At 36.0% G+C, this 18,400-nt stretch overlaps 1 protein-coding gene across 1 annotated transcript; it reads right to left on the bottom strand.

Moving 5' to 3' along the window:
- Window positions 1-16,984: 16,984 nt before the first annotated feature.
- Window positions 16,985-17,938, bottom strand: LOC309844587 (olfactory receptor-like protein OLF3; the record flags this gene model as incomplete). The annotated part of the gene is made up of 1 exon (XM_082691664.1): window positions 16,985-17,938. The coding sequence occupies one exon, from the start codon at window positions 17,936-17,938 to the stop codon at window positions 16,985-16,987; it is 954 nt and encodes a 317-aa protein (XP_082547790.1).
- Between the last annotated feature and the right edge of the window lie 462 nt (window positions 17,939-18,400).

Genomic DNA, 18,400 nt, shown 5'->3' on the forward strand with positions numbered 1-18,400 from the left:
AGGTAAAGGAGCTTGACCAGCAGAAACTACAAGGAAAAACAAAACAAAATGAAAACCAACGAATGCTGGAGGTAGCTGATAAGTAATGTATTCTCAGGCACCAAATTAGGACAATTTGTTTCAAAATATGATAATCTCATGGAGTTTGGAGTTTTTCACTTCTCAGAAACTAATAATTACTTAAGGGCTTGATTTTAAAATGTAGTAATGCCTGATTTTAGGTCATGAATTCCCCCTTAAAAGTCTAGGAAGGTATGGATTACAAATAGAAACACTCAGGGGCACCTGGGAGGCTCAGTTAGTTAAATGTCTGCTTTTAGCTCAGGTCATGATCTCAGGGTCCTGAGATCTAGCCTTGAATCCAGCTCCCTGCTCAGCAGGGAATCTGCTCTCTTTCTATCACCTGCTCATCCTCTCTCAAAAAAGAAAATAAAATATTTTTTTTAAAACAGAAACACTCATGGTTAGCATATCATGTTTCCGTATCATCTTCATGGTTTTTAAAGTGCCTCTCTATGGGAATGAATGAACTTCTTTGCCAATAAACATACATTTCCCAGTTCAATTCTCATTACCTAGTTTCTCCGTCTGTCTAAAGGGATCATACATTCAAGTTTATCCTAATTCACTGGAGGGAGGGAAATAGAAATGAGAGTGGAGTAAGTACATAAATCAATAGGAACGGGAATGATTTAGTAAAAAAAAGGAGGTTAAAAACAAAAGTTTAAAACATTTTTGAAAATTTGATATGCATATAAAAGTTTAAAGCAGATTCAAAAGTAAGGTGGAGGTGTTGCAACCGATTTCACAGCAAGAATCCCCCCACCCCCACTTTCTTATGCATACCGACACTGTTTGGGACAACAGAAAGTTTGAAGCCAGCTATCCAGATGAAATCACCTTCTGACCATTGGTCATTTAAAACCCGTCCCCTGGTGCAGGTTTCTAGGAGTGGGCTAGTGCTGGAGAATACAGAGTGGTGGATGGGGCACCATCTGTAGTAGCTAAGCCCGGTGCTTCCCACAGATGCAGCCAAAGCCCTGTGATACGTGCTGCATTTCTCAGAAATATCCGGAAGAACTTTCTCCACAGTTTGGCTACCCAAAATATGTTTTTTTTTTATGTTATCTATATTCTTATGTTATCTATATCTATATAGATATATCATAATACTGTATGTTAACTACACCAGAATTTAAATTGAAAGCAATGCTTTTTCAAAAAAATTAATTATGCGCGCGCGCGCACACACACACACACACACACACACACACACACACACACACATATGTTTTTCTTTAATCCAGTTGCCAAAATGGGACATTTATCTCTCTAGTAACCAGACTCAATCCAATTGTCACTTGCACCAAGGAAGAAGTTGTGTGTGAAGGAAACAGAGGCGTCCTGACCGCGGTCCTAAGAAGCCAGCGGAGCACCTCTGAGTATGCTGACCTTACCTCCAGGACGGGAGGTGATCTTTGCCCCAGGAAGAGCAGGTCTGAGCAAGAGGTGGGATCTGGAAAAGTAATTCTCCTTTCCCTCAGAGAGACAATCTCTACAGGCCAATTATGCTGTCCTTGTTAGGCTTCTGTTACTTCTTCTCTGAATGGTGATTTCCTCACCTGAAACTCTCACTTATTTTTTTAAAAGAATTTATGAATCAGAATTTAGTTTTTCCTAACCTAGAAACAGGAGAAGAGAATCCAAAGCTCCAGTTTCTCCTGGAGGCATTCTCCCAATTCTGCTGAAGTTTTCTTTGAGAAATTACAACTTGCCCACGACTTTCTATCGATGTACTCAAGACTAAGGTCTTTGACCCCAAAGTGCCCAATTATTCACGGATTACCTGGGGGGCCCTACTAGCAAAAACGCCTGTAACATGATTCTCTTGTTGGTCAGATATTCTCTTCACAACTAATACCAAATATGGTGAGACTTTTCTCACTATCGGAAGGCTTTTAATTGGGCACTAACAAATTATTTAATTTGATATTGTCTAGATGTCTGCTCCCACATTCTATAAATGCAACACAAATTTATGAGCCAGTTTGATCATCTCAAATTACATAAATTATGTGTTAATTCTATTGATAGACATTAAGCTGTTTCTAGTTTGTGGCACACATACGCATACACACACACACACACACACACACACACACACACACACACAGAGTCACACTCAGCCCTCTGTCATATACATCCATTTCTGTTACCTAAAAGTGGAATAGCTGCATCACAGATCATGCGCAAATCCGGCTTCAGCTAATGTTGTCAGTTTGTCGGAACAGTTGTATCAATTATATACCCATGAACTACATTTGTATGAGCACTTCCTTTGCTTTAACCTTTATCCTCAGATTGTCCGTCTTCATCATTGTAGCCATTCTGATGGGCCTGTAGTAGTATCTCATTGTGATTATATGCTACATTTCTCTGATGACTCATGAGGTTGTGCATATTTTTAAATATTTATTAGCCATTGAAAACTCCATTTTTCTGAGGTGTGTGTTCAGTTTCTTGTCTGTTTTTCTATTGGGTTATCTTTTTCTTATTGATTTTAGTTCTTAGTATATATTTAATAGGAGTTTGTTGTTTATATGGATTACAAATATTTTCTCCCACACTGTGGCTTTTCATTCTCATAATGGTACCTCTGATGAAGAGATGCCCTTAACTTTAATGTAGATCTACTTATTGTTTTTCATATAGTTATTGCTTTTTGTGTCTTGAGTGAGAAATGTTTGTGTATCCCAGATCATAAAGTTATTCTTTAATGTAATCTTTGGGAGCTTTAATACTTTACTTTTCACATTGAAAACAACAATATATCTGGAATGTAGGTCTGTGTATTTTATCAGACTGGAGGCTAAACTTATTGTTTTTCTATGTGGATATCCAATTTTTTTGAGAGAACTTCTTTCCACACTGTTCTCCTGTGTTGCTGTAAATCAATTTTTGATTTCTGTGTCTAGGCTGATTTCTAGACTATTTTTTCTGACCCATTGGTCTGTTTGTCTGTCTACATTGCCTTAATTACTGTAACTTTATAATAAAGTTTCATTTTATCATAGTGTAAATCCTTGAACTTCTACATTTTTTTGACTATTCTTGGCCATTTAAATTTTCAATCTCATTCTAAAACTATCTTGAAAATTTTCAGGAAAAAAATTTGCTGAAATTTTAATTGGGATTTAACCTAAAAATAAATCTGGAGAGGAGCACCTGGCTGGCTCAGTCAGTAGAGCATGCAGCTCCTGACCTCAGGGTTGTGAGTTCAAGCCCCATGGTGGGTGCTGAGATTACTTAAAAATAAGATCTTTTTAAAAAAAATAATTAATAAATAAGAAGTGAATTTTCTATGCTCTTGAGTATCCCAATCTATAAAAAAAGACATGTTTTTCCATTTATTTAATATCTGCTCTTTTTTTTTCTATGTAGCATTGTTATATAGCTCCAGTTAGATTTATGCCCAGGTGTGTAGCTTTGAAAGTCTACTTTAATTAGTAACTTTTAAATTATATAAAAATATAATTGGATTTTATATATTAACTATGTATACATGAAATGACTTTTATGAATGACTGGTGCCATTTCTTCATATATTTGGTAGAATTCACAGGTGAGGCCATGTGGCCCAAGTGCTCCGTGGTAGAAAATTCTTAAATACAGATTTAAAGTTTTAAGTATCTAGGACTATTCTTTTTATTCATGTGTCCATTTGGGTAAGTTTATTTTTCCTAGAAATTTGTCTATTTAATCTAAATATTTATTTCTAAAATTTACTAGCCTACTCATATATGTCAACTAACTAGAATTTAAATAAAAACTTGAACTAAATAAAGTAAAATAAAATAGGGGCACCTGGGTGGCTCAGTCAGTTAAGCATCCAATTCTGGATTTTGGCTCAGGTCATGATATAGTGGTGAGATTGAGCCCCAGGTTGGGCTCCACGCTCAGCACAGAGTCTGTTTGAGATTCTCTATTCCTCTTACTCTGCTCCTCCCCCTGCTCATGCACACATTAATCTATGCTCTCTCACTCTCTCAAATAACTAAATAAAAAGATTTTAGAAACAAATAAAATATAATAAAATTTACTAGCCTAAATTTGTTAATATCTTATTACATATTTTTAATGTATATAGATTCTGTAATGTCCCTCTTTCTTTCCTAACATTATTTATTCTTTCCATTTCTCTCTTTTTTATTAGTCTTAGTGATGGGTTATGTTTGCTATAAAATATTTTTATTGACAGAGAGAGAGAGATCACAAGTAGGCAGAGAGGCAAGCAGAGAGAGAGAGGAGGAAGCAGGCTCCCTGCTGAGAAGAGAGCCCGATGCGGGGCTCGATCCCAGGACCCTGAGATCATGACCTGAGCCGAAGGCAGAGGCCTAACCCACTGAGCCACCCAGGCGCCCCTGCTATAAAATATTTTTAACATCACTTGGTTTAAGGAAAGCAAGAAAGAAGGGGTAGTTTCATCCCTTGGAAAGCATCATTTAATAGATAATAGGTAAAAGAAAAATATTTTCTCCTTTTTGAAGATAAATATTAAAGATATAAAAGAAGTTAAACATCATTAAAAATTGTCCCAAAATATACATGGAGAGAATAAGAGAATACATAATCCTTCTGAACTATTTTTAGTATAGGACAGAAAATTATTAGGACACTAAAAGAACCATAGCTATTACATGAGGACCATTTCTAAGGATTTTAGGAAACCTTAAAAATAGGATCACTTACACTGAAGATAGGAAAATGTTCTAAATTTCAAAACCAGAAAGAAATATATACGCAAAGAAAAAAAATATATCAAATATATATTATTATCAAATTCACCTTACCTTCTTTATCAAGAGAAATGCTGGACTGCTGAAAATGGTTTGCGCAATGTCTTTTATGGCTTTGAAATTCAATACATTTCAGTAATGTATTTTATGGCTTTACTGGAAATTCTATCAAATATTAAAAGAACATATGCCTTCAAATTTGCATAAGACTTGCCAGAGAAAAGAAAACCAAGGGATCATGTTTTAATTCATTGTACAAGGTTAGGATGGCCATCATACCAATGTTGATGTGGAAAGTAAAAAAAAAGGAAAATTAAATAATGAATACTGTTATGCTGAAAATAAAAAATAAATTAAAGAAAAAAAAAAAAAAAAAAAAAAAAAAAAAGGAAAATTACACTTTGAGCAGACTCAGGAAAACAGGTAGAAAATTCTCAAAAAAAAGAGCAAACTACATCTATTAATCTATGAAACCCCACCATAATGAAGTCGGTTTTATTCAGGAAGGAAAAGTTGGTTTCATATAAGAAAACAATTGATGTTATTAACTTCATTAATAAATTAAGAGAAGAAAAATATTATATGATACTAATAGATACAGAAAATAATTTAAATGTAACATCAACTCATGATTTTAAAAAAATAGAGAAGTTACTAATCTGATAAAATATACAGAGAGTAAACATAGTTATTGTGATTATTTTGAAAGTATTCCTTTTAAGTTCAGAAACAAAATAATAATGCTATTTATACTCTTCTCTACTTAACATTATATTGGTGATCCTAACCAATGCAAGAAGATAGTGGAAAAAATATAATAGTGTAAGGATTGAAAAGAAGTAACAATACTACTATTTTATTTGCAGATTATATAGTTTTCTATGTAAAGCACCTAAAATAATCTATAGATAAATTATTACAATTAAAAAAGTAATTAGGCATAATTTTTAGATTAAATAAATCAATATCAAAAGTCATCGTGTATTTAGTTTCCAGTGATAATGGAATAACAGGGATGGTATTTTTTTCTCTTACCTTGAACAACTAGAAAACTGAACAAAATATATGAAGCCATTGGACAACATGCAGTGCAAGACAGGGATCCCCAAGAGAAGGGAAACAAGTGAGGTGAGCTCCAGGTACCCATGTTCAGCACCTAGAGAGCTTCCAGGCCACAGGATGAGGAGAGGGAGTCAAACCAGAGCTTGCGGTCATCCTAAATTGAAAAGACAGTTCATAATTTGGGACAGAGTACTAAAGAGGAGATATATGAAAAGTTCCCTAATGTGGGGAAGGAAACAGACATTCATGAGGCCCAGAGAACTCCCATCAAAATCAACAAAAGCAGACCTACACCAAGACAGATTGTAATTAAATTTGCAAAATATAGTGATAAAGAAAAAATCTTGAAAGCAGTAAGACAAAAGAAGTCATTAACTTCAAAGGAAAAAATCCATAAGGATAGCTAGAGATTTTTCGATAGAAATTTGGCAGGACAGAAGGGAGTGGTATGATATTTTCAAAGATTTGAACGTGAATATTCTGCAGGCAAGAATACTCGATCTGGCAAGGCTGTCATTCAGAATAGAAAGAGAGATAAAGAATTTCTCAGACAAAAACTAAAGTGCTTGGGTGGCTGAGTGGGTTAAGCCTCTGCCTTCAGATCAGGTCATGATCTCGGGGTCCTGGGATCGAGCCCTGCATCTGGCGCTCTGCTCAGCAGGGAGCCTGCTTCTCCCTCTCTCTGCCTGCCTCTCTGCCTACTTGTGATCTCTGCCTCTCTGTCAATAAATAAATAAAATCTTAAAGAAAAAACAACAACAACACTAAAGGAGTTCATAACCACTAAACTAGCCCTGAAAGAAATATTAAAGGGGAGGGGTACCCGGGTGGCTCACTCAGTTAGGCATCAGACTCTTGATTTCAGCTCAGCTAATGATGTCAGGGTTGTAAGATCAAGCCCTGCATTGGGCTGTGCCCTGAGTGTGGAGCCTGCTTAAGATTTTCTTTCTCCCTCTCTCTCTGCCCTGACCCCCTGCTCATGCTCTCTCTCTCTTTCAGAAGGAAGGAAGAAATGTTAAAGACACCTCTTTGAATGGAAAGGAGAAACCAAAAGTAACAGTGTAAAAGTAGGAAACACAAAAGCAGTAAAAAGGAATATATATATTTTTAAAAATCAGTTAAGGAACTCACACACACAAAAAGGATATAAAAAATAATGAAACATACATAAATGTGGGGAGGAGAAAAGAATGGGCTCACACTTAAATGACCATCCACTTAATATAGGTGGATATTTGCAGAAGAGATTATATACAACCCTAATGGTAACCACATATCAAAAACTAATAAACGTGCAAAGAATAAAGAGGAAGAAATCCAAATATATCACTAAAGAAAATAAGCAAAACATGAAAGAGAGAAATACAAGAAAGGGTCAGAGACAATCTCCAGAAACAACCACAAAACAAGCAATAAAATGGCAACAAATACATATCTATCAATGATTACTTTGAATGTAAATGGACTAAATGCTCCAGTTAAAAGTCACAGGGTATCAGAATGGATAAACAAACAAGATCCATCTTTAAGAATTTACCCAAGAAAAAAATCAAAGTATGTATCCACAAAGAGACCTATACATATACCAGTTTAATCCATAATTGTCAAAATCTGGAAATAACATGAATATCTATCAACTGGTGAATGAATAAACAGATTGTGGTACAACCACACCACTTGGCAATAAAAAAGACATGAGGGGCACCCAGGTGGCTCAGTCAGTTGAGCATCCCTCTCTTGATTCTGGCTCAGGTGGTGATAATCAGGATCACAAGATGGAGCCCCACATCAGGCTCTGTGCTCAGCTCCGAGTGTGCCTGAGATTCTCTCTCTTCCTCTGCCCCTCCCCCCGGCAAGTACTCACTCTCTCTTTCTCTCTCTCTCTCTCAAAAAAAAAAAATAATAATAATAATAAATAATAAAATCTTAAAAAAAAAACCAACCCTACTGCTGTATACAGCAGTAAGCATGAGTCTTGATAGTATTGCTACGAGTGAAAGAAGATAGGCACAAAAGGTTCATCAATGTTATTGTATTTTTTTTTAACATACTGAAAAAGGCAAAATTACAGGCACAGAAATGAGATTAGCAGTTTTCTAGGGCTGGGGGTGAGAAGAGTGCATTGATCACAAACTAGAAAAAGGAAACTTCTGGAAACATTCTATATCTTGTTTATGGTTGTTATAAACTTATGTCACTATATACTTTAATGAATTTTGCTATATGTAAAATATACATCAAGAAACATGATTTTAAGAAAGAAAAATGATAAAGGACAAATGAAATAATAGTAGAATGAAAAAAGGATATAAACAAATTCAGTAGACATTCAAAGGAAAATAAACAAAACTATGAATATATTTGTGATAATAAATTTGAAAACATAAATCAAAGGATAAATTTCTGTTAAAATATAACTTAACCAAAAGCTGATGGAATATAAAATATCCTGGAAAAAATCCTAAAGCCTGAGAGAAATAAAACCTATATTAAAGGTGTTCCCTCAAAAGTAAGCTACGTGGGTGTGTTCCATCAAATTTCCATAAAACAATTATTTCAATCATACTGCACTCTGGAGCTAAAGTGTGTAATTGTGCATTACACAAGCATAGAGAGATGAGGTAGTAAGAAAATATAACCAAACCCATGCTTTGCTTGGAATGCATGTGCCCTGAAATGGGACTTTTTATCCTGAAGGGATGCCTTTTTCTACTTTGAACAAAGATCATGTTATCTTACGAACTATAAGCCCTGTTATCAACCTTCTACCAACAGTGGAAAGTTGGGTCACATGATGTCTACAATTATTCCATGTCTATAACCCATAAGTTTATGACAATCTATCAAATTATCATCTTTGCATGAAGTGGCACTTCTTCCTAATTTCTATATGCATGTGTCATTCAATCATGCCCTTTCCTTTAAAAAAAAATAAGAAAAATCAAGAAATGTAGGGGATTTGTTCAGTCACACTGCCTCCTTCCTCTTAAGTGTCTTCTTATGGACCTCTAAGTGCTCACAGATTATCACAAATCTGACTTTCACTTGATGTCTAGCAAGAGTACTTAGCATTCAGTAAGTGCACATGGAGAGTTCTTACATAGTACTTATAAAATACCTAAATAATAGTTAGATAGTGCTAAATACTTATGATAGCCCTTAGCACAATGGCATCTCTGTAAAATTGCATGTGATGAAAATTTATTTTATTTTATTTATTTTTTTTAAAGATTTTATTTATTTATTTGACAGAGAGAAATCACAAGTAGATGGAGAGGCAGAGAGAGAGAGAGAGGGAAGCAGGCTCCCTGCTGAGCAGAGAGCCCGATGCGGGACTCGATCCCAGGACCCTGAGATCATGACCTGAGCCGAAGGCAGTGGCTTAACCCACTGAGCCACCCAGGCTCCCCTGAAAATTTATTTTAAAGACATTTTCTTATCTATAAGACCTTTCTTATCTTTAAGAGACCTTTCTTATTTTAAGCTTCAGTAATTTTACAGAAAATAAAATACCAATCAAATTAAATTCTTTGTAGTCTTTCCAAATTCCTTCCTGATATTGGTTTCCTCATATTTTGAGTGGGAATAATAATGCCAGCTCTCCCTACCTTAGTGGATAAAGTATAAAGGAAGGAATGGGACTGTAACAGTCATGGCAATAATCTTTCTTGAAGATGAGAATGTTATGGGCTGACTTGGGCCCCCTCCAAATTCATATGTTGAAATCTTAATTCCCAAAAAACTCAGAATGTGACTATATCAGGAAGCAGGGTTTTCAAAGAGGTAATTAAGTTAAAATAAGATCATTAATGTGGACCCTGTTCTAGCATGACTGGTGTCCTTATAAGAAGTGATTAAGAAACAGACACACAGGGAGGGAAGACCATGTGAAGACAAAGGGAAAAGAAACCCACCTACAGAAAGGATAGAAGCCTCATAAGAAATCAACCCTGACCACACTGATCTCAGCCTTCTAGAATCCAGAATTAGAAGAAAATATATTTCTGTTGTTTAAGCCATCCAGTTTGTGGTATTCTGTAATTGCAGTCCTTACAGTGAATTAATAAAAGAATAGAATGATATAAAAACACTTCAAAAATTAAAACTCTAACAAAAGTAATATTGCCCAAATTAAGAGTGACAAAAATAATGCTGATGCCCATAGCTTTATGCACTTATTTTTCTCTTAAAGGTTGTTTTCTGTACAAAAGTTTAGAGAGATAGAACACCTTGCCTCTAATTATGCAGGGATTTAGGGATTTAGATCTAGCTAGCTCCAGAATTACCATGCTTTTTTGAATCATAGATTCTGTAGAACACACTATCTTGAAAATGAGCCTGGTGGTGGGTAGTAAGGAAGGCACATATTGCACGAAGCACTGGGTGTTATACATAAAAATGAATCTTGGAACAGTACATCAAAAACTAATGATGTATGGTGACTAACTTAACATAATAAAAATGAATAAATAAATACATAAATAAATATCATATTCTTATTTTTGTAATGATTGTTAGTTGATAAATAACAGAAGCATTACATTTAAAATGCCTAACTTTATTAAAAATTTCCATATGACAACATAAGACCTTTGCCCATGATAACATAAAATTCTCTGTTGTATCACAATAAAATCAAGTCAGAATTTTGGTGTTTTAAAAATATTCTTTATTATAGTTACAGCTTTGGCTTTTTAAGAAAAGCAAAGCTAAATAGGATTTATTTTTCAAAAAGTAATGGTAAACTTTTTAAGGTAAACTTATCTGATATATTCATTTTCTGCAGGAAATTGGAGTCATAAATTCACAAGAGTAACATAGCTTTATGGAAGTGATTCCCTCCTAGTCCAGTTTTCTCACCTTTCAGATAAGGTTAAAAAAAAAAAAAGTCTCTGGAAAGCAGTTGGTTTAGGAAGCCCTGGAAGGTACAGTTTCCCTGTGAGAGCTCTATCTTCTCACCACTAAAAATAATAAAACATTTTGTAAGCAGTGTGAAGCAATGGTTCAGAGCACAGCTTCTAGAGCCAGATAACCTGAGTTCCAAAAGAGAAAAGTGAGAGAATCTCAATAACTATTTTGAGTTCACAGACACGTTTCCTCAGGATATTTGTCACAATAAGAAAAATGAAACCGAATCCAAACGCAAATTTAGTTTTAGTAGGCTTTTAAAACTTAAGAAAAGACTTTATTTCTAGCCAAGACAGAGAAACTGGGATTGGATCTACCCTCCCTCCTGAACAACTACAGAGTAGGACAATTTTCATTGGATATGAGGCAATGCAGCACGGTGATCCTTGAAATATGAGAAAGAAATACCATTTTAATGCTAACTAAAAGAAACCTAGAGTTTCAATGTGAATATCAGTCAAAGTAGATTTAAGAGCAAAGAATATTACCAGGGACAAGGAAAGGCATTTCCTAATGATAAAGGATTCAATTAATGGAGAATACAGAATAAGTATAAATATTTAAATGCTTAGCAACAGAGCTTCAAAAGACATAAAGCAAAAACTGATAGAAACACAAGAGGAAATAAACAACTCTACAATTACAGTTAGAGATTTCAATACTTGTCTCTTAATAATTGATAGAACAAGCATAAGGAATAGAATAGTAAGGAATCAGTAAGGAAATAGAAAACTTGAACATTATCAAACTCAACTTGACATTTATAGAACATTTTATTCAACAATAGCAGAAAATACATTTTTTTCAAGACTGGTGGAACATTTATCAAAATAGAGTATATGATGAGATAAAGCAAGTTTCCGTAAGTCAAAACAATTCAAGTCAACAAAACACGTTAATACTGGTCAAAGTGCCTCACAACGCTGACAGAGAGCTTAGTTGAGGGAGGGCCACATGCTTCAGGCTAAGACAATTCAAACCCATCTCTGAGACTTTTCGGCTGGAGCTGGCCGACAAGCTAGGATTTTGTTTCTCATGTCATAATGTACATCTGGGGCCTCCAAGGTTTCTTTTTCCACCTCTTAGAGGAAATTTCTGAAGCACAGAATAGAATAAGGCCCACAAAAAGATGCAAAACTGAGAGACAGGAGAAAACAAAAAGATCGACTCACTTAAAAAAAAAAAAAAAAAAAACTTGGGATTCTAGATTCACTATTCAGATATCAGTTCATTACACTTAGTTGCTAATTTTGCATATCAGTTTGTTTTGGATTTTTTATTACTTGAAACTGTAACCGTCTTCACTATAATAGTAACATTATGGTTCTGTGGCTTTTTCTCATCTTCAGCTAAACATTGATCTACAAACAGCTAATATTCCTAGAGGGGTGTCCTTGTTGAAATGTACAATGTCTCTGGAATCAGACAAGTCACATCTGCACTGAATCCAGGCTCTAAGTGTAGATTTCTAATTGTTTGCATTCACACAAGTTACATATACATGAATCCCAACCTCTTCTTCTGTACCATGTGGATACTAATATCCATATTTTGAGGAAAGATGGCAACACAAACTTATGAAACTTAGAAGGCCTCTAAAACTTAAAATTTGTAAGTGTAGCAAAGGTGCTAGATAAGACTGCTCTATTCCTTCAAATTTTTGTGAATCTGACTTAAATCCTATATTATATATTTGTGGGAATTCTAACACCCCTTACAAAACTGCCTAGATATTTGAGATCCCAAAAAGTGAATAAGCATGTGTGTAACAGTGCTATCATATAATAGAACCCCACAAGACATAGCCACTTTGTTAAAAAAAAATATGTTGTTATATATATTATATATTCACATATAAATACATTTATATTAATATACTTATATAAAATATGTATCTATATAAAAACCTATATCTTTATAAAGTATATAATATATAAATATAAAAAATATATGTATTTATATGGAATAGCTGGCCAGGTGTTTAGGTTGTTTAGAGGAGCTTGATGAAGTATTACAACATTGCCTTCAGGCACATGGCCAGGAACATAAGAGACTCTCCAGTGACTCAGGTCCCAAGGCAGGATGAACTTACTCAGCAACATCCAATTGTCCATACCCATGAGGTTATAAAAGCCCAAAATAGGTATAGGAACCAGTTGGGCAGAAGAATTTGCTTAGATAGAGTAGGCAAGGTCCAGGAATAGAAACTAAAATAGGCAAAAACAGATGGGGTAGTTTTCAAGTCCACAGTTGATTAACCCGACTATTTGTCTTCTGTCTTTTCTGCTTATGATTCACTTGTGAATATTTTTGCTCAAACAAGAAATAGTTCTCTACAGATAAAGCAGCGTTCCTCAATCTTTTATTCACTATTGTTCACCTATGAAAGGGAAGTTCTTAGATATTTTTTTAAATTTTTTATAAACATATAATGTATTATTAGCCCCAAGGGTACAGGTGTGTGAATCACCAGGTTTACACACTTCACAGCACTCACCATAGCACCTACCCTCCGCAATGTCCGTAACCCCACCACCCTCTTCCTAACCCCTCCTCCCAGCCCCCCTCAGTTTGTTTTGTTAGATTAAGAGTCTCTTATGGTTTGTCTCCCTCCTGATCCCATCTTGTTTCATTTATTCTTTTCCTACCCCCCAAACCCCCCACGTTGCATCTCCACTTCATCATATCAGGGAGATCATATGATAGTTGTCTTTGTCTGATTGACTTATTTTGCTAAGCATAATACCCTTAGATATCTCTTTCTTAACCACTCACTCCCATATAATTTTAACACCGCAGTATAGTACATATCTGTTTATGTGCCATGGCTCTTTAAATCAATACAATAATTAAGATATTTTTATTCCCTCTACAAGGGCCAATTTTTACCCCTTTGGTGATAATATTCCCCCCATTATGAATGAATGAGACAGAATTTGATTTTTGCCGCCAAAAATCAGAGGTCTGTTTTCTAAACACTTTTCTGGTAACTACTCTTGTATCAGAATCTTTACATTGCTTTAGATGGGCTAGCTAATAGGCCTAAAACATTTTTAGAGGATTGGAGAGGACAGGAAGTAGGGAGAAATGGGAAAGATGCTCTGTTAGAAAAAAAAAAATAATGACTAGCTAACAGTTATCAAGTGCTTTTTATGTGTCAGACATTTTACAAAGTGCTTTACATATAATGTTTCATTCCAACCTCTCAAATTTCTCACTAGCGGTTTATTATTCTTCACATTGTAGAAAATAAAGCTGAGTCTTATTTAAGTATTGTAACTTCTCCAGGATTGCACTTATTTAATATGCTGTTGCATTTTGATGAGGAAGATATAGAAGGCTCAAAGGAGTCAGGGAATAATGTGCATACAAGTGATCAAAGAAATATTCTAAAGATGAGGGAAAATTATAATGAAGATCAGATTTCACAGAGAGCAGCCTAACCTAACGATGGAGCAGAAATGACAATCAAACCATATGGACACTCATTTGGTAGTGTGCACCTAATAGGGGAAGGTTTAGATGTTAAAATTTTGGATTTTAATGGAATGGGGGAATAGCTGCTGGTCCCATTTATCAGGATAAGGGACAGTAAAATGAAAGCTTCAGCTTGAATATAAGAGAATGTGCTCACTACAGTCCTGCCACTGTTGTTAAATTATTCAAGAGCTAAGAAGTTATATAAATCAGCCATTAGTACTCAACAGATATCTAAAATGGTGCTCAATGCATGATTCATCTCTTCCATTCACCCATTAGTATGGTGTCCTTAGATCTTGGGTAATTAAACCCAAATGATTATGAGAAATAAGATGCTTTATGAAATGGAAACTGAAATGAGAACTTCATCTTCTCTTAGAAGCCTTCTCCTATATGACCATCATTCCACATCCAAAGGAAAAAAATTCCCCTCTTGTTTCTTTGAATTTCCAGAGCTCCTTCTGTGCATACCTTTTGTTATAATTTTACATATTTTTATACTCGTTCTTCTAAAATGCTGTAAAAATTGCAGCCCAGAGCCCAAATGTGGCCTGCTGCCTGTTTTTGTATGGCCCACAAGAAAACAATGTGTTTTACACTCTTATATAGTTGAATCAAAAGAAGAAGAATGTTTTAATAACTTATACAACTCAAATTTCAGTTCATATTGAGATTTATTTGTACTAGTGCCACTTATTTTTTATGTGTAGTCTGTAGCTGTCTTAGTGCTGCAATAGTGGAGGAGCTATGAAGGAAACTGTGTGGCCCAAAAAGCCTAAAACATTTGTAATTTGGCCAGTTACAGAAAGTTTCCCAACCTCTGCCCTAGAAGACTATAAATTTCCAGAGGCAATGGGCACATCTAAACACAACTTTGGTGCCCCACAATGCCTATAAGCAGTGTCTTTAACAAAGTTGATGCCAACAAGATGATCATCTGTGACTTTGTTTAGAAAGCTAAGAATAAAGTTGTTCATATCAGAGGGAAAATTTGACCACAATGGCTTTGTAATTGATACTTCATGAAATGCCAGATAGTGGCATCCACAGCAAATGGGACACATTATCCTAGACCCCAAATGGGTTTTTAACCTTCATCATTCCTACACCTCTTTACTCCTGCCTTTCCTCCTCCACACTCTCAGCAATGGTCACTTCCTCTTGTTTCACAGAGAAAACAGGTTATCAGTGGAAGCCCTCTGACTCCTGATTGCAAACTCCCAAATACAAATCAATCAAATGAGAATTAACACTCAGCAGAGAGACAAAGGGACAGAAAGAGGGTGCCATTTTGAGGTTCTTGAAAAAAGTGAGAAGACCCACAATTATCATATTCTCCTCCATCGCCTACATGTGCTTTGTTTAATCATTTCCTCCCTCTTTTACTTTTTTTAAGTTTCTTGTCAGAGGTGAGGTACACTCACAGATCATACTGGCTTACTAGGTTTAGAAAGGTTGAGTAGGGCCGTGTGTGTGTGTGTGTGTGTGTGTTGGGGTGGGGGCATATAAGAAGGCTCTTAATATGGAGACGTGCAAGTAACATCTGCACAGCAGACTGACATATCCAATAACCCAAAATCCACATCAAAGCTACATTATCTTTCATTGATTGTTTTAGGGAACTGCTTTTCTTATATTAACTATATTTTTGATATTTTACACATTTATTACATTACTTATTTGTTTACTTTATTTCTAAAGTCTCAGAGAAAAAGTCTGCTGAATATTTAGAATTAGAGAATTTTTGTCTTTTAATGAATGCCCATGTATACACAATAAATTAGCAGTAACTGGATCTCAGCTCCTTAGCCAATAATGTCATTGTGTACAAACAACACTTGGTTATATCCTCCCCAGGGTAAAACAAGAGTTTTAGTTGACATTTCTTCACCCAATTATTTCCATTACTCAAGACAGTCTTTATATCCACAGGTAGTGAATGTAGCACAAATAAATATCTTCATCAGCCTTAAGAGCAACATTCTTCTCAGAATAGTGACACATACAATTACTGAATATGGCTACATATACCACACATTTTAAGTGAATCTTCAAATTGAAAATGATTTTGTTCCCAGTGGAAACTTGGTGATCTTTTACAAAATGTGGCTGATTAAAAATTGTGTTCCAAGGTAAGATTCATGAATAGGTCCATAATTACAAACGATGTGACAAATGAAGAGTAAATGGTATTATCTTCGACTACTCTCAGGCCATATGAAAGAAGATTGAGAAAGGGGGAGTTCTTTCTTTTTCTTTTTTTCCTCTCTTTTTTAGAATTTATTATTATTTATTTAAATTCAATTAATTAACATACAATATACTATTAGTTTCAGAGGTAGAGTTCAGTGATTCATCAGTCTTATATAAAACCCAGTGCTCATTACGTCACATTTTCTCCTTAATGTCCATCACCCAGTTGTCACATCCACCCATCCCTCTCCCCCTCCAGCAACCCTCAATTTGTTTCCTGTGACTAAGAGTCTCTTATTGTTTGCCAAAGGTGGGAAGTTCTATTACAGCAGTTCTCAACTCCAGTGAATATGCTGCTGTGACATAAAAATAAACCCACACCCCACACCCCAACCCAACCTCCAGCCTCCTACCCAGCATCACCGGTACATGGTCGTCATCTTCTTCCTGGTTGCCAAGGCAATGCAGGTAATGCCTGCCATATCTGAGTTAAGTGGGAGAAAACACAGGCAAAGTTACTCTTTCTAAGTGATGCTCAGGATTCATCAAGTTGCCAGTTTTGACGTTAGTCCAGAAAATTGCCCTAGTAGTTTCTGCCAGGCCCCCTTCACCTCCTTATTCCTTACACTATAAATCATGGGGTTCAGCATGGGTGTCAACACAGCATAGAAGAGAGAGATCAACTTCTCCTGAAGAACAGAGGGGCTGGAGCGGGGCTGAATATAAGTGAAAATGGCCATGCCATAGCACAGGACAACCACTGTGAGGTGAGAGGCACAGGTGTGGAAGGCTTTCTTTCTTCCCTCTGTGGATCGGATCTTTAGGATGGTGGAGATGATCTGGATGTAGGACAGGAGAACCAGGCAGAAAGGTGTCATCAGCAGAACAATGCTAGAAACCATGATTGCGATCTCGTTGGAGGAGGTGTCCACACAGGCCAGCCTGATCACAGCTAAAATTTCACAGGATATGTGATCAATATACTTGTTTGTGCACATGGGTAGCTGAAATGTGATGGCAGTATGGATAAGAGAGTTGACAGAACCACTGACCCAGGATGTGAAGGCCAACCTAGTACAGAGGCCTGCATGCATGATGACTGAGTATCTCAGGGGGTTACACACGGCCACATAGCGGTCATAGGCCATCACTGCCAGTAGAACAAACTCAATCCCACCCCAGCCTAGGGAGAAAAATAACTGGGCTGCACAGCTCACAAATGGGATTGCTTTATGTGCTGCAAGAAGATGCACCAACATCTGAGGAATGATGCTTGTGGCATAGGAGACATCAACGAGGGAGAGGTTGGTGAGAAAGAAGTACATGGGAGTGTGGAGTCGGCTGTCCAGTCTGATGAGAAGAATGATGAGGAAGTTCCCCAGCACTGTCACTATGTACATGACTAAGAACAGGACAAAGAGGGAAACCTGTGTGTTCCAGTCATTGGACAGGCCAAGGAGAATAAATTCTCTCACCCATGTCTGGTTATCTGTTCCCATTTAAAAAATGTGAGAATCATTAATCTGCAGAATCAGAGATAACAAAAGTTGTTGAAGCAAAGAACCATTTTAGTGAATACATACTGTATACAATTAGCTAGCCTTCACCAAATGTTTAAGACCATTTATGGGTGAAGATGACAGGCTTTATCCCAACATACCCACTCTGCATCAGAGTCAGGTCAGCACCTTCATAGGAACATGAGATGGTCTCAGGGAGACCCATTAAGGCCTGGAGATACTGCAGTGCAATTTTAGGAGCTCACATCTTTACCACCGTACCTCAAATTCTAGTGCAAGGAGAGTTTGGTAGGTGAGAATGGTAGGCAAAATGATAAACAATGAGGAAAATTTGGTTGGAAAGTTTATAAAAGCTACCCCTGACATATGTCAACTAGACACATCATAATGAAAAGTGTAAACTTATTACAAAATGAAATATTGGGAAAAATCAGGTCCTTG

The sequence above is a fragment of the Mustela nivalis genome (assembly GCF_964662115.1).
Source record: "Mustela nivalis genome assembly, chromosome: 12".
Lineage (NCBI taxonomy): Eukaryota > Metazoa > Chordata > Mammalia > Carnivora > Mustelidae > Mustela > Mustela nivalis.